Source organism: Corapipo altera, unplaced genomic scaffold (genome assembly GCF_003945725.1).
Source record: "Corapipo altera isolate COAL_440 unplaced genomic scaffold, ASM394572v1 22b, whole genome shotgun sequence".
In the NCBI taxonomy this organism is placed as follows: domain Eukaryota; kingdom Metazoa; phylum Chordata; class Aves; order Passeriformes; family Pipridae; genus Corapipo; species Corapipo altera.
This window is the reverse complement of record NW_020884876.1, coordinates 18,296,977-18,321,493: the sequence shown is the minus strand read 5'-3', so window position 1 is coordinate 18,321,493 and position 24,517 is coordinate 18,296,977. Positions and strand designations below refer to the sequence as shown.

The 24,517-nt window shown below is 38.3% G+C and overlaps 1 protein-coding gene across 1 annotated transcript; it reads right to left on the bottom strand.

Moving 5' to 3' along the window:
• Positions 1-758: 758 nt before the first annotated feature.
• MAP9 (microtubule associated protein 9) lies at positions 759-18,785 on the bottom strand. Its single transcript, XM_027636058.1, has 11 exons — positions 18,602-18,785; positions 17,667-17,763; positions 14,924-15,340; positions 12,892-13,148; positions 11,964-12,022; positions 11,294-11,459; positions 10,114-10,203; positions 9,269-9,418; positions 8,689-8,834; positions 7,835-7,967; positions 759-2,084 (listed from the first exon to the last, which is right to left on the bottom strand). Exons 1-11 carry the CDS (start codon positions 18,635-18,637, stop codon positions 1,962-1,964), a joined length of 1,674 nt encoding a protein of 557 aa, XP_027491859.1. The 5' UTR covers positions 18,638-18,785; the 3' UTR covers positions 759-1,961.
• Positions 18,786-24,517: the final 5,732 nt, after the last annotated feature.

Here is a 24,517-nt window from a genome sequence, read left to right as displayed (position 1 = left end):
AAGACATCAAGAGTGCATTACCTGCAGACTGTATATAATCAAAGGATGGGTGTCACTAAGGTCCCTGGCTTCTCTTGAAACTCTTCAGTGGAAAAAACTGTTCCAGCCACACATTTATGGGAGAACAGCCCAGTGACAGAAGGCTAGAAACAAATAAAAGAATAAAATCCAGGTCCAGCACAATTGTCTTTTCGAGGAAGAAACAGAACCAAAAGAAAGAGCCAGAACCAGTAGAGTTCTGCTCAAAAATCCCAATATGCAATGAGCAAGTTACATGAAAAGCAACCAGAAGTTGAACCATTCAAGGTAAAATAATGAACAGGACCTTACTGAATACTGAGACAGAACAGACACCCTTTTGATTTCATTTGTACATACATACCAGCAATAAATTTCACCTGTACAGCACTTGGGTAATAGAAACCATTATTGCCAAAACAAATGCCTCTAAATCCTCAGTCACTCTCATTAAAATGTAAAAAAAAACCAAGCAAGAAACATTAGGAAACTAAAAAAATTAATCCGTTTGTCAGTCTTTTCTATTTGTCTTTTCTTTTCTGAGGAGATGCCCCAGGTTTACATGAAATGCACACTTAAGGACTACCTCAGAGATTTACGAACAGGACACAACTCTAGTGAAAAAGACAAGTCTACTTCTCATATGCTCCTTTTACTTCCCAAGGAGGCTGTCAGTCTAAACAGGAGCAAGATTTTCATTTGAGAAAATATATCTATAAATTAAAGACCAGGTTTTTTGGTTTTTTTTACTTCTTGGTTGGTGATACTAGTTTTGTTTTGTTTTAAAGAATACACATTTCAGGAGCATATCTGATCTGGAGTGATTATTAAAGTTCAAATAAGAAAACACAAACAAAAGTAACAGCTTGAGTTTAGACAGCAGGCAAACGAGATCTGAAGATCTCTAAAGCCATGTAGTCTTGCCATTGCTTCCAGAATAGTGAGGCAAATAGCCAAAAAAAAATAAAAAAGAAAAAATGTATTAATTTACTACAGGAACCTGCTCATTAGCAATGATGAAAATGTGTTTGGGGAAGATTTACTTGATCTTTTAAAAACAATCACAGAAGCCTTTAAATTAAGTTCCAAAAAAAAAACTTTTCTGTCTCTAAGTTTGCCTCACAAGAGTACCACTGTTCTGCCCTTGCAATTCTTTTGTAAGATTTTGTGTGAACATGTCTCTAAAACTGTTTTTTCGTGAAGGAAGCAGGAAATCTATGGAATGTATATGAAGATCTGAAAGGGAATTAACAGCTACAATCTTACTTAGTCCTATATCATTTCACATTATATCGATTCCAGTTTAATTCTTCTGTACCATCACATGGCTGACTGCTTTTGGCCCCATGAAAACCTGCTTCTGCTAGATGCAGTTTTAATTTAGGAGCTGTATTTATATTTCATAATGTAACATAATCTAACTTTATTTTCTCTGTAGCTTATCTCTTCATGTATGAAAATGACATCCTCCTACCATACTCCTTAGTGTTTTGTCTTTTACCATCACAGGAGAGCCAACATCTCCTTGCCCATCATCTCCACCCCACCGCCTCCTCCAAGCATTTCTTCAAGACTTAACTCCTCAAAAGTGTGGTCTAGTAATTTAAAAATAACCATTCTGCTACCTATTGGGTGAAAAAAATGCCAGAGTCCAGCCTTATTCATCTTGAATATACACTTTCATGAAAAAGATACCAAAGAGGTATGAAGTAGCATAGAATATAGCAAAACTACATCAAATGTGGAATTAGAAAAATTAGTACGTTTTCTAAAGCAGTGGAAAGAGACAAGTGATTTATTTAAACTGTAGAGATCAAATAAACTAAAAAGAAAGAATGTAACACCTACAATGGATCCAGTGAAAATCAACTGTTAATGAAATAGCGACTAGCCATTGTCAGAACTTTGTGGACTATGTTTTCTTCCACAAGGCAATAAACTTCTCAGTAATTCCCTGAATATGTGACTTTGCCAGGTGGCCTCCAGGGAGGACTCATTTCATTCCCATGGACAGACTGCAACTTCTTTTGCTTCTTCTCAAGCTCCTCTCTCCTCTCTTTGTTTTCCTGAGAATAAAAAGATATGTCAAAAGAAGCCCAAACCAAAACCAAAGAAAAAAAACCCCTACAAAAAACAACTCCACTAACAGAAAAGTTACAATTATTGTTATACCTTTCTTGTGTAAAATGACAAGTAAACATGCAATAGAGATTTGCCTTTTGGAGCAGTGCCTCAGTCACAGACATTGCACAATGTAATAGAAACAGCTGCACACTGGGTGTCATTTACAATTAAGGTTTTGTGCCCCAACTAAACAAAAACCCAAGCGAAGAACTAGTGGATCAGGTACTGTATTGGTCTTGTATATAATTATTTTCATATTAATTACTTACTGTCTTGAAGAGGATACCTAAATCACAATGCTAAGTATGTTGTTCTCATGTAACATCGATGCAATATTGTAACGTTTTGTATTTATTAAATCACACTTGCCATGTACTAGAACAAACTAGGAATTAAACAATTTAATTTTAAACAAAGATCTACCTAACATATTATAAGCACTGCAAGGTTCTAATTCCATTTTCTATTGTTTCAGACAGCAATGGGCAATCAGGACGATGAAGGATAAGCAAGATATTTGCAACATTCTTTTTGTGTCTAAATAACTAATGAATTTCAGGAGACTTGCCATTCTGTATAAAATAAGCATTCTTCTTTGCAAACGACTGCCATTTCACCATGGTGAGGACCAGCATCTAAGGGTGCATCTGTATTAGCAGTACACTGGTGAGCTATCTACAGGTGCAAATTTTCCTTATAATCACACTTGCAGAATTGTGGTGCATGTTGGTGCACGTTTCTGACTGACTTGTAGTAGGTTGACATTTTAGACCACAGCATAATTTACTGTGTCCCACTTGCTGGGTGGCTAAGAGGTCCTCGAGCAGCTGGCTTCTGGACACATGAACAGACCAACAACTGGCATACACATCATAGGCAGCAAACATGCAGCTGGGCCCAGTCCTTTTTAACATCTTTATCGATGATTTAGATGAGGGGATTGAGTCCATCATCAGCAAATTTGCAGATGACACCAAGTTAGGAGGGAGTGTTGACCTGCCGGAAGGCAGGAGGGCTCTGCAGAGGGATCTGGATAGACTGGAGAGATGGGCTGACTCCAATGGAATGAAGTTCAACAAGGCCAAGTGCCGGGTCCTGCACTTTGGCCACAACAACCCTCTGCATTGCTGCAGGCTGGGGACAGAGTGGCTGGAGAGCAGCCAGGTAGAAAGGGACCTGGGGGTGCTGATCGACAGGAGGCTGAACATGAGCCAGCAGTGTGCCCAGGTGGCCAAGAAGGCCAATGGCATCCTGGCCTGCATCAAGAACAGTGTGGCCAGCAGGAGCAGGGAAGTGATCCTTCCCCTGTACTCTGCATTGGTGAGACCACACCTTGAGTATTGTGTTCAGCTCTGGGCCCCTCAGTTCAGGAGGGATACTGAGGTGCTGGAGCGGGTCCAGAGAAGAGCAACGAGGCTGGTGAAGGGACTTGAGCACAGGTCCTATGAGGAGAGGCTGAGGGAGCTGGGGTTGTTCAGTCTGGAGAAGAGAAGGCTTAGAGACGACCTCATCACTCTCTTCAACTACCTGAAGGGAGGTTATAGCCAGGTGGGGGTTGGTCTCTTCTCCCAGGCAACCAACAATAGGACAAGGGGACATGGGCTCAAGCTCTGCCAGGGGAGGTTTAGGTTAGATGTTTGGAAGAAATTCTTTACAGAGAGGGTTATCAGGCATTGGAACGGCCTACCCAGAGAGGTGGTGGATTCACCATCCCTGGAGGTTTTTAAAAAGAGATTGGACGTGGCCCTTAGTGCCATGATATAGTAATTGGAGTTGGATCAGGGGTTGGACTTGATGATCTTGGAGGTCTTTTCCAACCCAATCTATTCTATGATTCTATGATATGCCCGCTTAAAATCATCGTGCCAAATCCAGCCTTGGTCCTTTCATCTGTTGCAGCCTATCAGCCAGTATTTTGAAGCACAGTAAAAGTGCTGTATTAGTTTTGTATTTTCACATGTATGAACTGCATTGCAGTGAAAGTACTGCTCCTTGAAGACAGCTGTAAGATAACTGGCGCTCTCATCCTTCTGATGGACACCGTACGTTCCCAAATTCTCAAGATGCTAGCAGTGTTTGCCTGTTATTCATACGTGAGAAGAGAAACAGTGAGGTGACTGTGGCTGAGAGAGTAGACTGGCAAATGGGTGTAGAAGTGTTACTGTAAAAAAGGGAGATTGAGTGGAAGTTTATTCCTATTTTACACCTATGCAGCAGTCAAACTACCAACGTGTACAAAATTTTTAAAAAGCATAACATGCACTGAAATATCAACCCTATGATTTTAATCTGTGCCCTTTAGCTCTCTGTCAGTGTAAATCTGAAGATCCAATTGTTAGGAACATCTGGTTATACCTCACAAGATATAACTGATATAAATCTTCCATAAAATAATAAACAAGATGTTATTTGCACTAACAGAAGAACAGTAACAGAAACAGTGAAAGACTAAATCAATAACTGTAGCTCATCACACAGTAGATCAACTCAACTGCATGGCTTGATTTCTGTGGAAGTTTTCTACTTAATAGCCTAGTAAGACGAGTACATTTTTCACCTACCAAATTATGGGAAGATCACATTCTTTAGCAGTGTGACTGCCACATAATACTTGAATTTTAGATATTAGAGAAGACATACAACATCTAAGAGCAGTAACAATAGCAGCCTTATTTCTAACATACTGCAGCACCAGGACATAAAAATTCCAATATAGAAAGTATTTTCAGAGAGATCTTCATACAAAATGAATAACCCACATCAGCTGTTCCTAACCCAGAAAAGCAATAAATCCATAAGACTCATCCGGTACATCCTTTCTTAATGTTTTTAAACAGCTTTAGAATGCTAAAAATAGATGTTGTATATGCTCAGCCTCAAGGTAAAATTTCGAACTTCCTCTAGGGCATTTAACCTTACTATGTTGATCTTTGAGAATCATTTGTGAGCAGCCTTACTTCTCATCAACTCATACTATGTTAATGTATAGCACAGAAAACGGACAACATAACATACCCAGGCTACTCACTTTTACCCACAGTAAACAGGTGTCAAATTGATATCTCAAAAATAAATGAAAACTAAACTGGTCTGTTATTATAAACTTTCAGTGTGATTCTTCTCCACATTTCACTCCTCAGAACAGGTGCATGTCAGTAACAAGTGTCCGACATTGGTATTACGCATTAAGTAAAAACTTATCATTTATCAGGCTAGATTGGCTTGAAGAGTTCTTGGTGAGTAGCAAGAGGCAAACAGTAGGAAAGAAACAAAATAATCAGAAGCTTAAATTTCCCAGGCAATACTAAAGCATCTCAGCTCAAGATTATCCTTTTTGTATTAATATTGTACAAATGTTAATAACCTTTCTTAGGGCATTTATTTTCAGGCTAAAAAAGTAATCTTCTCTATGCAATTTATGTTATCAAACATTCACACAATGATCTCTAAAAGGAGAAGTGACAGAATTTCCATTAATACAAAAGCAGAATGTTTCTTCTATTTAAGAAGAACTGCAAGCAGATTTTTATGTCTTTTTTACCCATGCATTATGGTCAACACTTAGTTCAGGAAATCCAAGGATGCATTTAAACACATTTATTTCTGTTGAATATCAATGAAAACATATTAGAATACTTCCCACTATACTACTCCTATTTTTTTTCCCTTCGAACCAAAACCTCCTTAGTTGAAAGAATACACTTAAAAGGCCTCCACAATTCTGCCTTCAGATCTGATTCCTGTTTATCTACCTGCAGGCAGAGATCATCTTAGTTCCCTTGACAACTTGAATTCCCAATGACAACTTTACAGTGTTTCCTTTCTGCAGTTCACTAAAGGTGTGTTTTTTTTCTATAACTGTACAAAGTGAGATGATATTCTGGTCAAACATGATGACAGAGCTATTGCCCAATACGTTTTCTGAAATAAAGGTGTCTAAGCTGAAAAAAGCCAGCGCAAATTCTGAAAGTAAAAATGTAAAGATTGGGCATGAGACACATCAGTCAATACCTGCACACAGACACTGAAAATGTGATCATTTTAGAGGTACCTCTGCCAACCAGTTCAGTATCTATCCCATTCTCCTGCATCTGCTTATTTTTCAAAGTGCTCCTCTCATGTAGGCACTTGTACATCCAGTTAGATCTGGTCATTCCTCCAACTACTAACGTTCATATTAATAATCCCATTGAAGTGGTGACCTCAGGAATTTATACACAATTTGAACAGGGGAGCCTGTGCTACGCAGCATCTTTCATTCCCTCAAAGAAGGATAATTTTTTTACCTTTGTACAGAGTCCAAGACAGCACAGTAACATTCAGGCTTTGATACAACTACACTGATTAGGATAGTCCCAGTAAGCAGAGCATAGAGGACAGTGCATTAGTTACTGCTTAAAATGCAGCACTTCCTTCCTTGGCAACCAGGAATATTGACTAAGCGAGAACTAATCTAAGTTTGGACATTAATAATTTGACTAAACTGGTCTGGAAATCACTTGACAAAGAGGACTAGAGAAAATAATTCTTACCAATGATTACAGAAATCAGAGGTATTACAACAGGGACCAGGTCAAAGACCTTAAAAGATCTAAACCTCAGATTAAAAAAGTTTGAAAACAGAGAAGATAAAACATGCAGGCTCTTGCTGTTTTATGCAACTGCGTATTTCTGAGTTAGCCAAGTAAAGGATGATTGTCCTTTTAAAACCTGTCCGACATCCGTACATCTGCCTGCCTCAATTCTCATTTCTCTGCCTCCTCATTCCTCAAAAAAAACCAAACAAACAAATAAAAGATTTTTTTAGCCATTGATAGTACAAAGAAATTCCTGTAAGGACCTTAAGCCAGATGAGTTGCAAGATCTCACTCTTACAAATGACAATAGAGACCATATGTACAGGATGTGTGCCAGAAATCACATAGAAGAGAGAAAACAGAAGAAACACTCTCAAACTAAGAAAATCTTGAGAGTCAGTATGAGGATTGACTGTGTGACGAATTAAAACACAGGTTTTTCTTTAAATAGCAAGTCACATACCTTCAAGAAAACAATATATGCTAAGAATATTAATGATCTCTCTTCTAGTTTGTCTTTCTGTAGCAAGGGAAAAAACTCTGCCTAACTGTTGGGATTAGAGCAATAGATTAGTTTACTGCTTAACTATTGGGACTAAAGGACACTGTTGTGGGAAAAATATAATTGGGAGCATCAGAGTTCCACCCTTTCTTGTAATAATAATTTTGAACATCATTATAAGTGCTTTTACCAGCTGTAGGTATATAAGTCTCCACTTTCAATGCTTCCTTGAATGTACATGCACTCACTGTTGCAGCTGGGGATGCTGTTTGGCTTTGCAGGTTTTGTGCTGTGGTGAGTTGGCCCTTCAGAGATGGCTGCCTCTGACGTGAAATGGCAAAAAATGAAGAGTAACTATGAAATTGAAAACTCTGTAACATGTACGTAGGGAGAATATATTTTCCATGTCTGCCAAATATCACGCCCACTGTACTTAACCATCATTTTCCTCACGAATTCTGGAGGACAAGCTATGCAATGTTGCCACCATCTGGCCTTTCTAATAACAGCACGAAACCCCATGAGTATCACAATACACAACTGTTCACACTCATTACTACATTAAACTTTTTAGTTTTGACAAAGTGTAAAAAAAATCCCCAAACAAACATACCAGCCATCTTTCATATTCCGCCATAGCCTTTTCATTTTTTTCTTCCTTCTTTGCCTGTTGCATTTCTTGCTTTTTCCTCTCTAGGAATTTTTCTACTTTCTTCTTTTTTATATATTCTTCCTTCTTTTCATTCCTGTATAACGAGAGGGAAGAACAAGAGATCATCATGTAACAGACTACATGCTGTTGCTGATTAACTAAATTGAGTCAAGAGATATTTTATACTTTTAATCAAAGTTTGAGAATATATATTTAAAATCTTCCCAGTCCATTTTGATATATCACCAAGGTATAAATGAACCTACTACTCTATCTGTTATGGCATCACCTTTTCTTTACTGCTTTTCCCTTATTCAGTATCACAAAATAACCCTTAGATTCTGAACTTCTGTAGGTAATTATAAGTTGCACGTGGTCTGTGAAAACTCTTGGTTTATAAAACTAACACAGAATTTCTCCAGCAGATACATCTCATTTCTTTCCTGCGCACATCTGCATTCATACACTGTATTCCACAAAACTTAAAGACTTACTTACCTTCCTGTGGCTTAGTAATGAAGCGTGAACCACATAAGACATTATACTCAGTGAATCTTACATCTCCATTGCAGTATCTCTGACCTGGCTTAGTTAGTAGCTTTTTGGGGAGGAAAGCAATTAAATTACTAAACTGAAAGGATCTGTACAGATTACTTTCACTGTTATATTTATTCTCCATTGGGAATGAAGAGTCTGATCCCAAGTATGCCATTGTCTTACAACTACAAGCACATTGAGCACTCACAGAAGACCTATTACATTTATAAGTGAAGACTTTGGAAGCTATGATACAGCAAAACACAGTGGAGTAGTACCATTTTTCAACTGCTGATATGCTGACTCTCCTCTTCTCTGCAATCAGTTCCTCTTCTTTCTCCTTCCTGATTCTTTCAGATTCTTTTTCCTTTCTGCTCTGCTCTCTTAAATATTCCACTTTTTTTTCTTTCCATCTTTTGAATGCCTAAAGAAAACCACAGATTCATGAGAAATCTTACCCCTCACCTTTTTGTCAATACTCCCCTTACCTATTCTGTATTATATTTTTTTTGTAATTTCTACACATTCCAATTTCGGAATATTTGTTTGTAGCATTTCTTAGAAGTGGGTATCACTATGTCTAACAGGAATAAGTTATTTCGACAGCAAGTATTAGTTAAATGTATTTATATGGCATTTATTTTATACTCAGTTAATAGACTCCAAATATAGAAGCATGTTTGTCTGCAAATGTAAACATTACGTATTTCTGGCAGAACAGAACCTACTTCAAAAATTAAGCATGTCTAGACTTAGATCTAGTTAATTTCCATCTCTTTCTGGATTAATCAGAATTATTTTCTACAATCTCCTGAACCACATTTGATATACGTTTTTGTACATATTTCACATCACCACCTGTGCTGCTTCTGTTTTCTCTTTATTCTGTTCTGCTGGGGTTTTTTCCTCAAGCTTCTTTTTTTCACTTAACTTTTTTGCTTCTCTTGCTTTCTTTTCTTTCCAGGCTTCAAAACATGCAATTGATTCCTCTCTTCTAAGTGCTTCTTTCTAGATTGCAAATAAAAGTCTACATTTAAATACACTTCAATATAAAATTATAATTGAGGTAGTAAGCTTTAAACTAATTGTTAATGGAGCAATAAAGAAACAGAAATTGATTTGACAACAACATTTCAAGTATTACTCACAATTAAATTTTAAATACATATGGTGGGGTTTTTTCTATGTTCATTTTTAATTTAAGTTAACTGAAACAAACTATTCCAGCAAAATATGTGCATAAGGATATGAAATACATGTTAAGTGCCTAGCAGTGAAACGTATTAAATACTTCAAAGTCAAATCAAAGAATGTGTATAGTACTATTCAAAATACAGTCCTCTGGAGATAAGCATCTCTTGAGGGAGGAAGTAAACCCCTTATGTTCTAACAGACAATATAAAACTTAGCACCTTAAGATTTGAGCATTCCAAGGTCTTTGTAAACAAACCTGAAAATTAATCTAAGAGGCACACTTTTAACATACGTTATGTAAATGTATAGGGAAATATCAGACACACACTGTTTGCCACAACCATAACAAGCAGGACATATCATTTAGTGTTCCAAATCACCTCGTGCTCTTTGGAGACGACCAGATGCCTTACAACAGCAGACTGATGCACTCAGGCAGAAAGCACAGGCAAGCACACTTCAAAGAATTATAGTCTGTTAACTTCTTTTTAACAAGAATGTAAACAAACCTTTTCAGTTTCGTTTCTGAGATTTTCGGCTTTCTCCTTTTCTGTTCTCTTTAATTCCATTAGAAAGAGCTTTTTCTTTTCCAACCAATTCTGTAAGAATCATTAAAGACTTTTAAAGTCCTTTTAAGGTGTAAATACAGAGCAGCATCAATACAACGAGCACCAAAATTACTCTTAATTCTTCCATGTGCTACTTAGATACTACCCCTTGTGGAAGACTAAGCTGTTATCACATACACATTGTGATAAAAAAAAAAATCTAAGCTTCTAAAATCATAGCTACAAAATCTAAAAAAGCTTAAATATCTTATAAAAAAATCTTCATAGAAACACCAAAAAAATGTAAGCTTTAAACAAATTTAAAAAGAAGAATAAAATAAAGATTCTTATCACTTGGAATATAGGGATATTATTTACATTTGTTGTCTGTCTTGCAAATTCCTATAATTAAAGAGAATAAAACCTTACTGGGAAGAGTGAGACTTCAAGCAACCATAAAAGGTTATGAGCCATCTGCAGAAACAGACTTAAATTTTCAATATTTAACTATATTATTTGGTATACAGCTTAGAGATACAAGTGTCCTAAATGAAGACTATTTTACTTTTAAAATTATAGGGACAATATAAATTTTAATTTGAGGGTCTAAAATTTGTTCTAGGACCATAAAAAGTATTAAAACACATACCAATATGAACAGCTTCTGGATTTAAAGTTGTTCTCAAACAGATTAGTAGCAAAAGTCTGTTGGAACCCATAAACTAATCGTTGTGAAATTCTACATGGAATTTACATAGATTTTTCTTCTGGAGAGAGTACTAGATTTGTTATCATTTTTCCTGAATGCCAGATGAATAGAACATACCAGGAAAAAAACAGCAACTTTAAACTACACACTCATGTTAAAGATGAAGTAGAAATAAAGGAAAATATGTGCCTGAAAATAGTCTGACACGATACATTATCAATCACAGTACATCCCTTTCATATAGTTTTTGAGTTCATAATTTGAGGAAAAGCGATAGCCAGTAGAATAAAAGGAGTATTACACCTGTAAGCCTATGCAAGGAATATAGTAAGAAATACTGATTTAAAGAAATATGAGGTGTTGCCTCCTAGATCAGGACCTTTCTACGCACAATTTTGTTTGTTGGTTTGTTTGCTCATTTTTAAGATTTACCTGAAAAACAGCTGCTCTTACACTATCTGCTTTGTCAAATTCTGTTCTTTTCTTCTCCATGCATTTATTCTCCAACAGGTTTAATGTTCCCAGACATTGAGATAAAACAGGTGTAGCTGACGGAACAGCCTTCACCTTTGTCTTTAGGTGCACAGAAGATGGAGACCTATGAAAATACCAGGACACAAACACACTAATGATCTTTCCATTTATTGTGGCTGATATCAAGTAGTATTTCAGTACATTCCCTGTACTATGATTGGTTTTTTATATGCACTTGACTGGGGACTGGGGAAAAGAAAAGGAAGAACCTCTTTTTTTTCTGAGGGCTTTATTATTGCCAAAACAAGCCATTATGCAACAAATCCAGGCCAAGAAAGTTTACAAATTCCTTACACTTTCACCTAAAAAGCAGCTTAAAACCTATAAAGACTCCAGTAGCACACACACATCACAGACAATGGCAAAAGATTTGGGAGTCTGACTGGATACAAACCTGAGTAAGAGTCATAATAACAGGCCTCATCCACTAAAAGGTTTTTCACACAAGGTCAGAGCTTGTCAGCATTCAATACAATGCTGACAGAAAATAAGAATGAAGCAGCATTGTCAGGGCCCTGCATGCATCTTACACTGTGCAGAGTGTGATACCTAAGAGTGTTTCTTTTACCTGTCAGATAAAGAAGCCTTTGAGTTTTGTAGAACTCTCTCCTTTGTTTCACTTGGCTTCTAAGAAACAGAGGAAAAGTAGAAGTTATAGAGTCTCTCAAGCAACAGAACTAGATCAGGATGAAACAGATTTTTACAAGCTAACAGGGATGTTGAGAGTTGGGTTTGACCCTTACAAATCCCTTCTAACCCGAGATATTCTATAGTTCTATGATGTTAGAAAAATAGGCAAGAAAGCCACTCTAATACAGAGGGGGTACAGTACAGGGTAAGAAAGTAAGGAGAAAAAACAACCAACCAACAAATCAAAAACAACCAATCAACCAAACTTTCAGAATGCCTGTATAATTTTCAAATAGCACCTAGAAATGTTTATTTGTATTACATAAAAATATAGTCTATAGTTTAGAAATACAAAGAAATAAAAAGAACCCAGCTGGGTAGTGGGTTTCCCTGTTATTCTATCAACACTCTTGTAGCTCTTTGAATACTTAGCTTTAATAATTATATGTATCTACATATTTTCTTTCTTATGATAAAGCACAGAGTGCTTTGCAACCTATCCCTTACTCAGGTCACACCAGGGATTCCATCCTCTGCCAGCATGCACTGCTCACTGCAATTCAGTTAGCCTCACAATAGAGAGTTGTTATTTTCACTTGGACAAGAGTACTTTCTTAAGACTGGAAAACACGTCAATACCTTTACCTGGTTTAAACCATTTTTGTAAAAGGTATTCCCTACATCTTCTATACAACTATATAGAATTTGTAAGAGCCTCAGCTCTAGATAAATCTCAGCTCAGAGATGAATTGTCAGCTCTACAGATAGCATTTCACATTTAAGTTACCAACAATAACCTTACAAAACTTTCCACCACGCTTCTAGGACATTGTTCCACACAATGGCAAAACACTTATGAGTAATACCTTGACAGAGCTCTTTGATGCATTCTTTGCCTCCCTATGTTCAGATTGACCATGCATTGATATCTCCTGCATTGTATCAATTATTATTTGCCCTTCTGCTATTTTCACTGTTCCATCTGAACTGTCAGCTGTTGGGTTCTCCAATTCCCTTGTCTTCTCATACACTGTGGTCATCATTTGTTCTATCACAGAAGGAGATTTTCTATCATTGTCCTCCAGTTTCAAGTCACTGGTGTTGACAGTCTTCTGATCTTGATCTAACGGGAGGAAAAAAGATTGAGAGGACACATTAACAAGAATTTCATTGTTTCTGAGTATTTTTATTTCTGTACAAAAAACACCTGTCCATGAAAGTTTTTACTAAATTTTATACTGTATTTTCTGTACACGTCCTTCTAAGAACTACATACTAATAAGAAGAGTATTCACTTGTATTTAAATGTAAGATTGGAGTAGAAACTGAAGCTTTAACTAATGTTAAAGAATGTGAGAGCATGACAAAGGCATAACTTCTCATCTGCCTTACCACCCAAATGCAGTTCTACCGCAGAAACCAAGAGTCATTGCAATCACAGTAAGAGATTTTCTGACATCTAGCAAACTACTAGTGAAGTCTGCACAACACTTTGGGTAACCAAAACTTTCATTGTATGATGTTTTTCAGGGGTGTGGGACACATGAGGAAATAACAGAAAGATTCTGCAGTGGGGATTTAAAGAAAACATCACCATTAATGCAGAGACATAAATTTGTAAAACAATTGAGACACAAACCAAAAAAGGCTCTGGTGAAACTAAATTAGTCTTGCACAATTTTCTGACAGAATTCTTAAAAGAAATAATTTTTTGAATGAGAAATGAACTCCAAATTACCTGAAGAAAGGAATATCAGTGCTCACAATCTAAGAAATTTAACCTGGATTTACAATGGTGAAGGTAAGTTCAAGGTGACAAGGAGAATTCTGAATTGAAAACCAATATGCCATTATCACTGCACTACTTTGATTCACATGAAGACAAGGAGTAATTCAACTTTTTTTTCTGCCAGTGTAAAACTACACAAGCACAACAGCCAGGACAGAGAGGTGTTGCACTGCCCAATCCTGCATTCAAATATCCAGCACTTTGGTGTCATCATGTGGAAACACAAAAAGGAGCTGATATCATTAATCATGCTCTAGCAATTTCAAAGTTGTAATCTTCCATAACGGCTAATGACCAGCCACAAATTTATCTCAACATCAAACAGGACAAATTCCTCTCATACTAGGAATTAAGATATGAATCTGAAGATTAGAATGGAATTAGATAAGAATACAAATGGAATTGGATATGACGTCTTTTGACATTTTATATTTGTAAAAGTTAATTAGCAAAATTCCAAGTTCTGCTTTGCAGATTAAAAATGCATTACCTAGTCTTATAATGAAACATTAAAGTTTGAGGGTTTTTATCTGTTTGACTATACAACCAAAGTGTGTCAGTATCTTTAAAGTAAAAGATCATCTGAAGTTTTAACTTTGCAATTATGAGAATCTACTATTCTGACATTCTGTCACATTACAGCTTCATGATGCTTCAGTATATCAATTTCAACATTGTATTTGCAAACAGTGTTATCAAACTTTCCAGATCATGGAAAAGAGGTGGCTATTTAATGACTTCCCATGGAAGGATACATGGAGGCTGTGGACACTATGTGAATATGGCTTTCTGAGCTAGGCCCATACTGCGGAGCCAAGTCGGTAGCCCTCCCACACCTTTCCTGGACATGCATTGGTGAAGAGCTGAACTTCAAGGACCTAAACAGCTGTTTTTCATCTTCTGAAAGGAAAATAGGAACCTCCTGCTATTTGGCCCACAGTTTTTCAGTTTACCCCCTGGCAGATGGAGGTTATGTATTTTTAGAAGCTTTCGCGGCAAGCCAAAGCAGCTGATCATTAACACAGAAAATAACCCAAACTAAAACACTTTAAAATACTGTAACATGGCTAAGCAAGTAGCAGCAACAACATTCAAAGCTTTCTTTTCACCTGATGCTGAAGCATTTCTTTGTTTGTGCAGCCGTGGCTTTGCTGTTGGTTGCTTTTCCTCTTGACTTCTTTTTTTATGTAGTTCATGAATAGGCAAGTCATCACTTTCACTATTATCACAGGGTACTTCTTCAGCAGCTGAAAGCACTTCATTATTTTTTCTGTCATTACCCTCATTTTGACCTTCCAAACATTCTTCACCATCTTTTCTGTCATCTGGTACATTATCACCTTCTAAAAACATTATTTTCTTAAGTTTCTTTTCATGAAAGGATAAAGTCAAGTCATCAGCAGCTTCATTTTCCAAATCTGCTAGTTTTTGTGAAGCATCATCATTCAAGAGAGGACTCTCAACAACAGTGGATTTACCAGTGCTTGCAGCACCTGAATTACCTTCAGTAAGTTCTTCATCAATACCTGAAAAGGTCATATTATCAACTTGCATTCGGGATAAGTGGGAAAAAAATGCAACTCAGAAGTGATATCTTCTATAACTCAAAAGTATTTTTCATATAACATCCTCCTGACTTTAGTTTCTGAGCATTTCTCTTTCTATGCCTCTTATCTCTGCAAAGCCACCAGACTACAGCCTTATTTTACTTCCTTTCCTGTCATCTGTTTCCGTGGACCCAACCCAAAGAAAAATATTCACTTATTAATTCTTTTCTGCCACACAATTCAAAACCCTTCTAAAAAACAGTGTCTCAATGCCACAAGAAGTGAAAGCAAGTCAACAACAAAGCTAGCCGTGTTTGGTATCAGAATCCATCCTCCCCTTCCCTTCACTTTTGTCCCATCTAAAATCTACTAAAAGATACTCAAAGAAGTATCTGCTCCAATGCTAAGGTTCTCATGTTTAACAAAAATATTTTGATCTTCCTGTTGAGATCTGTTATGGCTAACAGGCTTAATTACAGAGTTCAAATGATTGAAGAAGGTAACAAAAGCATGATAGTAACTTATTTACTGTTGGGGGAGCTTTTTTCTAAATCTTGTCAGCAAAGGGAAATCAAAGCATCCCACAAACTGTTAAAAGATGTTTTAGGTGTGAATGAAAAACAGGACACAGAGGAAGTTCTTTTAAAATTCCTACTTTCCTTAACATGCAGTGTCATACCAGGAAGAAAAAGAGTTATTTGGCTGATCTTGTTAGACTAAATATAAAGTAGTAGTGGGTTCACCCTGGCTGGATGCCAGGCACCCACCAAAGCCTCTCTATCACACCCCTTCTCAGCTGGACAGGGGAGAGCAAATATAACAAAGGTTCATGAGTTAAGGACAAGGAGAGATCACTCATCAAACAACACCGCAGGCAAAACAGACTCAGCTTGAGGATATTAATTGGATTTTTTACTAACAAAATCAGAGCAGGATAATGAGAAGTAAAACGAATCTTAGAAACACTTTTCCCCCACATGTCCCTCCTTCCTGAGTTCTACCTCTTCCCCCCACAAAGACACAGGGAGATGGGGAGCAGGGGTTACGGTCAGTTCATCACACGTTGTTCCTGCTGCTGGTCAGGGAGAGGAGTCCTTTCCCTGCTCCAGAGTGGGATCCCTCCCATGGGAGACAGTTTTCCACGAACTCCTCCACCGTGACTCCATCCCATAGGCAACAGCTTTCCACCAACTGCTGCAATGTGAGTCACTTTTCCATGGGGTGCAGTCCATAAGGCACAGCCTGCTCCAGTGTGGGTCCCCCACAGGGTCATAAGTCCTACCAGCAAACTTGCTCCAGCGTGGTTTCCTCTCTCCATGGATCTGCAGGTCCCTGCCACGACCCTGCTCCAGCACAAGTTTCCCACGGATTCACAGCTCTCTCTCAGGCATTCACCCACTCTGGTGTGGGTCTCCTCCATGGGCTGCAGGATCTCTGCATCAACATGGTCCTCCATGGGCTGCAGGAGCACAGCCTGTTCTCACCATGGGCTGCAGGGGAATCTCACCTCTGTCATCTGAAGCACTTCCTCCCCCTACCTCTCCACTGACCTTGGTGTCTGCATAGTTGTTCCTCTCACATATTCTCACTCTTCTCTGGTCACAATTACATCTGCACAATAACTTTTCTTTCCTTCTTAAACATGTTATCACAGAGGCATTACCACCATTTCTGACCGGTCCAGCCTTGGCCAGTGGCGGGTCTGTCTTGGAGCAGCCTGGCATTTGCTCTGCCGGACATGGAGGAAGCTTCTGGCAGCTTCTCACAGAAGCCACCCCTGTAGCCCCTCTGTGACAAAAACCTGCCCATGCAAACTCAATACAATTAGCAAACATCAAATGCATCCTGGCCCAAGAAAAACAGCTAGATCAAAACTATTCATGGTTTGTGTACACTGCCAAGGAAGTATGCTCTGCAGTGTGTCCTGAAGCCATTATTCACTGATTGTCCAGACTGGGAAAAGAGGAAGTAAAAACCGGGGCTTTCTCTCTGCTCATGTTCACTTTCATTCACAGTATGTGTGCTACTACAGGTGTCAAGTAAACAAGATGGCTATGGAGGAAAACTGGGTATCACAATGGTAGAAACCAGTACAGACTGTGTCTGGTCTAGCAGGTTGGTACCACCACTGATTTCATTGGGAATTCTGCTCCTAACTTAGAAGAGGAGGACTCAGTGATTTAGAAGTTTTTAAAATATGAAATCTTGGAACATTAAATCATATTGACTCACAAAGATTTGCTGGGCTATAGCAATGAGTTAAGAAGAGGAAGAACACAAGGAAAAATATTTAATTCTGTTTTACCATTTAACATGCCATCTTCATCACTCTCAAAGTCGTCCGAGTATTCATCTGTTTGCTCACTTGATGCATGAGCAGAAATCGCTTCCTGCAGCTCATTCTGAAATGGTTTCACAAATAAATTTTGCACAGAAGGGAAGATTTAATTGAAAAAGTTCATCACTAATTCCCCCCTGCCACACGTACATAAGTAAAACTAAGCAACAGAGTTAAGCCTGTTTAACTGATAATTATTGTGAAGGATAGTGTCTCCATTCTATCACCATGCCCCCAATATTTCTGTGCTAAAAAAACCAATCCCAAATCTCCATGTATTAATTTTTATTTCTTCTTCATAAGAAACATATCTTGCAAATCCCTTTTCTACTTTTGGCAATTATGACTATCATCATGTGACACTTTCGCCCCCTTTTGTATGTTTTGATCAACAAGAGCACAAAAGAAGAGTCTGAAGCAGGTGACACGTTCAAAACAATGGAAGAACTTCACGTATTTTGGACTCTGCTGCAGGACATCCTGAACACGTCACGTTTAAGTGCGTTCTTAAAGCCACTGGCCTTACTTATACATGAAAAATACATCAAGAAATGCAGCATCATCTCCAGAGTCAAGACCCTGAGCCCAAACCACCGAAAGCTGGGGAGCGGGTGTTTTGGCGCGGGTCTCAGGCGCCTCCCGAGGCACCTGCTGGTGGCCAGCGCTGCCTGGAGCGGGGCAGCCGGGCTGCTCCCGCCTCGGAGCCGCCGCTTCCCAGCCTGGGCACGGGGAGCCGCTCCTGGCGTCCACACAGAGGGAAGCCTGCTTCCCCGCTTTCATTTTGACAGCGGAGCGCATTTTTGTGGGTGTGCTGGCTTTAACAGCGAATCAGTGTGTTACCCGTGACAGAAACCCGTTGGCAGGCCCCGCTCCCCGCAGCCCGTGCCCCCGCCGCCGCTCACCTGCACCACCCGGTCGGCCGTGCCTGCCCCCGACATGGCGGCGGCGTCTCGCTGCCGCGTCGCAGTGCCCGAGGCCGCCGTCCTGCCCTCCGAGAGCCCCGGCGAGAGCCCCGGGCCCGGCCCCGCCGCGGTCCCGTCCGTCGCCCGGCAACGGCCGCGCCGACGAGTCCCTTCATTAATCGGTCACAGCCGTGTGTGGCCGCAGCGCCACTTCCTTACGCCGGCCACAGCCACGCTGCACCCGCACCCTGCAGGGACCGGCTGAAGCTGACAGGGTTTATTGTCGATGCCCATGTCCTGCATATGGCCCTGTTCCCACAAGGTGCACCTCCATACGTGCATGGCGCTCGGAACAGGGCTGACACAGGTTCATTAGCCCCGCTCTTGCAGTCAGTCAGGTCACTGTCCAAAAACTTCCCGCCTGTGATTTGAGCACCGTCCACAAGAAACGTACTCGTTTCAGCGCTTTCTGGAATAAAAATCTCATAGCATCTGTGTGTTAATTTAAATGACATACATTGGCATAAATCACCTGGGGCTTGCACCTCCTAATACTCCGACTTTTATTTCCCCAAAGGGTGGTTGTGCAATACACCTGGCAAGCCCCAGCCCCCAGGTGACCAGACACACTGCCAAGCAGCCCATGTCCCTGCAAAGCTGGCTGACCTGGAGGTCACCTGTCCCCTGCACTAGCCATGATGGAGGCACCTGGCTAGTGATGGAGGCACCTGAATCCCAGAGTTCTCTGGGAATACAGATCTCTTGCATTGAAGGAAAGCTGACAACTTCACGATCGTTTGCAGATATGGACATTTCTATTCTTTCTCCAGGTTAAATGCTTCTGATCACTCCTTTTCTAAAATAAGACTAGTGCTCCAGTTGTCTTAGTGACAATAAAGAACTTCTGACATGTTCTCTCTACTGGTGGTATATTTGCATGTATTAATATCTTCCCCAAAATGCATTGCATTTTTGTAAGTTGTACAGAAGAATATCTCTCTGACAGAAACAGGGAGAGAATATGTAGGACAGAGCCTAGAGCCTTAGGACTTGTTTTCCCCTTGTTTATTTATGTAGACTTATATTTTAAAAGCAATGCAGTTATGCAAAAGCCACAACACACCTGGGGGAAAGAGGCCCTGAGTTCTAATAAGTAACCTTGGATTTAAAATAACAATTACCTGTCAGTGATTAATTGATATTTAGGTATCATCTGTGAGCAGCTCCTTGCTTTGTTTACCTATATTTGTTAATGACCAAATAATGCTTGATCTGCTGATTATTCATGGCATTTGGCATTTGTTGAGAATTATGCTTGATGCGTGTTTTTTTCTTCTATTTTATTCACATGTGAAAGCCTTAAAATTCAATCTGTGCTATTCCATCTCTCTGTGAAAGGTGAAACCAGACATACTTGTTAAGAATTTAAAAAGGAATAAAGAAGAAATGAATATATTCTTTCTCTGTAATGATGTTAGTGTTTGCTGTTGAAGGCTAAATTGTGTCCCTTTTACAAACCACTGAGATGCACATTTATTCAATTCCATAAGGTGGCAGCAAAATATTTTAAAATTGAAAAATTGATTCTTTTTTTCCAAATGTTCATTTTATTCTAGCTTCTTTTACATTACCACTGATATATATGGGATTTTTAAAATTCATTTAGCCTCGCATACACTGTAGAAAAGGAAGATTTGTCTTCAATTATTATGTTATTTATATGAGTCAGACAATGGGTCCTTATATCACCTGTATTATTAAATATTCAATGCACTGAGTTGATTGTATGTAAGGGGGAAAAAAGATCAATACTCTCTGCGCTGAAGAACTCAAAATGTGTGAAGATGTTCTTGTCAAAACACATGAACGTCAGGTCTGCATCTTCTAGTCTTACCTGAGGCAAAAATCCCATCTAGACCCACTGAGGTGAATGGAACTTATGCTTAAATATGAATCTAGTGCTTTGAATATGAGACTTACTTAACAAAAAAAAGCAAAACAAAAACCTTCCCAAACCGAAAAACAAACAAACAAAACCAAACCACAAAACAAACAAAACCCCCAAAACATGGAGGTTTATTGAGGACAAAAGGCAGAAAATTTAAGGCAATGTATATCTGAATGTGAAGTTGCTCTTTCTCTTTTGAGTAGAGATGGAGCATAGAGAAAAAGAATCTAAATGATCCCAGCAATTATATTAATTTGGCTAAAATAAGCTTAAAGGTAACACTCAATTCTGCTGAGCAAATGTGTGTGAGTCCCCGCCATGCCCAGAGTCTTAAAAAAAAAGCTTTTTAAAACAAGCATCAGGATGCAGTGTGATTACAGTCTGCAGGAACCATGTTATATTCAGAAAGCAGTCAAGTATGACTTTTTTGGATGGCTAGTTCATATGCCATAAACAACTTCCAAAAGTGGTTTATTTTATTAATATGGCTAGAGTTTGTAAAACAGGATCGGGAATTTCTTCTGAACAAATGACACATAGATTAAAAATTCTAAAATCATACACCATAAGTTACCTTAAGTCAAAATGTATAAAACCCCTTACTGGAGAGAAATGTTGTTCTGCTTGCTTTGGTACTCCTTCCCATAGTCAAAAGTTACACTTGAAAGGAAATTTAATATCATGAAAAAATCTCTGAGTTGGTGTACATTTGTGTAAAAGGTGATATTTCTGTTGATTGCCAGGGTCTCCACTCATAAGTGGCTATTCCTGTTTTCGATATCAGTGGGAATTAGACATCTAGCTACAAGTGCATCTGGCTCTTGGATCTTGCATACATATTGGTTTAGCAGACTTAACAAGTAGCTTTGATTTTAAACGACAAGATCTTCTATCTATGGGCCACCATCATAGACATTTTTAAGCACAAACATTAAAAATTAATGTGGTGGAGGTGAGAGCAGCATCACTGTATTGGAAAAACATTCAGAGCGCAGAAGAAGATGGATGCCTTCCTCGATGAGCTTGTAGCCTACCATGCATATTGTCCCACCTCAGCTACTGGGAAGCCCAAAGGTGCCCAAACTAGTTTAAAATCCCTCTGGATTAACTGCAAAAACAGCCATCCACCACAACAGAGAAATGAACAACAGAACTCCTCACCTATGTAATTTTGAGTAAATTACATTCTTTCTCAGAGAACAATCTGTTCAAACCATGACATTGTGAGTCTAACTGGGAAGGATTTGATAATTCACCTTAATTAACATAATTCACATGGGTGGTCCATTGCCAGTATCGTGGGATTATTCCACAGCTGCTCGTGCAAGAGTTGAAGAACTTGGCTTGGTCCTTCTAAAAATTCTTTGTACCTCTCAGTCACTCCTGAAGAGACAGATTTAGGTATATTTCTTTACCATCTGATTTTATTTATCTTTTAAACAAAAAACAAGAGTTAAACTAATGCTCAGTTCGAAGAGCTAAGCAGGTAAGATTTGGGAAATACCAAAACCAAGGATGTTAATGTATACTTCCCTCCTTTTCCTTTTGCATTTGAACTATTATGCAGTGTTTAATTAAGCAAATGAATTTAAATATTTATTAATTTTATTTACATTTAAACATCTTTTTCAGGATAAAAAGATACATTTCTTCTTTGTTTATATTTCTTAAAACAAACTGTCATTATTCAGTGATTAACATAGCAGCTTGGTCCCCAGTACATAAAGGGGTTATATTCCAATAACTTACAAAGTAACTATGTTCTTAATCAAAATAACTATTTATTTATCCACATCTGGGATCACAAACTGTCAGATTGAAACGTCGGCTTAAAATTTAGCTTGACATTTTCTTGATCATTCCTACAGAAATCCTCATGATATGAAAAACAAATATTTCTTGTTTTACTGGGACTATATTCAGTGTTTTCCTACCATGTTCCCAGAAGAGAGCAGCTAAGTTTGTTATAATGCATTCTTAATGCATTGAACGTAATACTATCTATAAAATGTGGTGCCATGGAAATTAGATGGAAATCCCTTTTGTCATCAAATTCATCCTCTCACTTTTGCATCTTAATTCTGATTTTTAAGTAGTTAGAAAAGATGCTGTCAGGGTAAGGAGATATGCAAACTCCACTTAGTGGATTGTTGTTCTCAGGCGTATTATGAGGAAACTTGAATTTGATAAAATTAATACCTACAGAAGTAAACATAGATATTGTAGTAATAAACTGCAAAACTGGACCAAAAGAAGGGATAAACTAAGATGAATACATTCACAACTGTCATTTATATGGCAGCTTATGAATAATACATCTATTCTTGACTGGTTAATGTCTTCCTGAGCATTAGGTTTAGAAGTAGCAGATCAAGGTAGATATCACAAAAGAGAAAAAAAAAAAGGGAAAAAAAGTATCCTTGACTTTTAAAAGTTATTTTAAGCTTTGTTGTTTTTTTTTTTAAGCTGTCTTTTTTTGTTAATAGCACTTGATGTGATTTTAAGGAAAAGCATTGGAACACACTGGAATGAGACACAGCTGTCTCAGTGTGTCATAGAAACATAGAAACAGGCAACAAACTTTTCAAACAAACAAAGCTTGTATGTGTTGGTGACGGCAGATTAGACTTCCTGTACGGGGAGTCAGAAAATGCAAACCTTTTCATGTCAGGGGCTGTCATTTTGTGTACAAATGATTCAAGCTACTACTGTCCTTTGTATATGTCTAAATTCTTCTTTTAAAGTCTTGCAGATGTGAGCTCTGGATGAATAAATATCTTTGAAAGAAATCTCACAGACCTGCAACTGAATTAAACATGTCTCACTCTTGAAATATCTCTATGTCTAATCTTGTACTAATGCTATCTGGGAAAGCCAACAGCTGCTAAGTGCTGAGCAGTAACTCAGGCCTTTAATACTATGACACATTTCACCGAGAGGGGAACAAGGCTTGTCAAATTATCACCTAGTTTGAGAAGTGTCAGGACTCCAGCTACTTCCACCTGTAGGATCACCAGAAAGGTGGACGCAGGACTCTGGGTTAAAGACTTGAACAATGTCCCTCAGACTTCCAGCCCCAAAGGACAATCATTAAAATTAATCAGAGAAAATGGATGCAGTAAAAGGCCAAATTAAATTGCTTTGTGGTCAGAAATATTGACTTACTAATTCTCACTGACAACAATAATGTCTCCTCCTGCTCTTTACATCTATATTCCTCCCTTGTCTCCTTTTAATTTTTAGTGCTGTTCCAGTTACACTAGGTCAGGAAGATTTAAAGGAGAGTAATGCTGCCAGGTCTGATTTTGCTACCGTTATCCTAATGAAGATAGAACTTTAATGTGCCAGTTGCTTCAGCAAGTAAGAGATGTATGATTACCTTACTTAAGTGTAGCAAAACAAAGGCCCATTGGAAGCACACTGAATGTATCACTTAATTTTTTTAAATTTAAAACTGACTATATAAGATAATATCTTTTTATATCTTTTAATATATTGGCTTGTCTATCTATATATCTGTAAGAACTTTACTTCTTCCATATCTGAGCACTTACTAGTCTTCAAGGGAGTTATCAGCTTTCCCTGCTACACTACTGAGAGAATTATTATTGCCATTTTGTATATGTAGAGATAAGGAGCTGTGCTAGTGACAAAAAGGCATGCAAAAATTCCATGGTGTTCTAACTTATACTCTTAACCAGTGAAGAAAATTCGGACATCAAGTGAGAACTTCTATCCATTAGAGGCAGTGCTGCAGAAGAGGGATCTGAAGAACATTGAGCCATTTCAGTGCTTGATAAAAGGTTTAGGCACTTGCTAAAAGCTTCTCTTTGTGGTTCTGCTTTTTTAGTAAAAGAGCTGCCGAAGAACATTTTTTAGTGCATACACTAGAGAACAAGGTATGTTCCTAAAATAACATAGCAGAGAAAGCTACAGTATCAGACCCACTCCTGAAGAAATACATAGAT

What these genes read in the sequence shown, in the direction of transcription:
- MAP9 (XM_027636058.1), bottom strand. Translation starts at nt 18,637, where the DNA reads ATGTCGGGGGCAGGCACGGCCGACCGGGTGGTGCAG. An exon ending in CATCAAAGAGCTCTGTCAAG is followed by an intron (nt 12,023 to 12,891) that starts GTATTACTCATA and finishes TCTGTTTCTTAG; the next exon opens with AAGCCAAGTGAAACAAAGGA. An exon ending in AGAAAACAGAAGCAGCACAG is followed by an intron (nt 8,835 to 9,268) that starts GTGGTGATGTGA and finishes GGTTTTCTTTAG; the next exon opens with GCATTCAAAAGATGGAAAGA.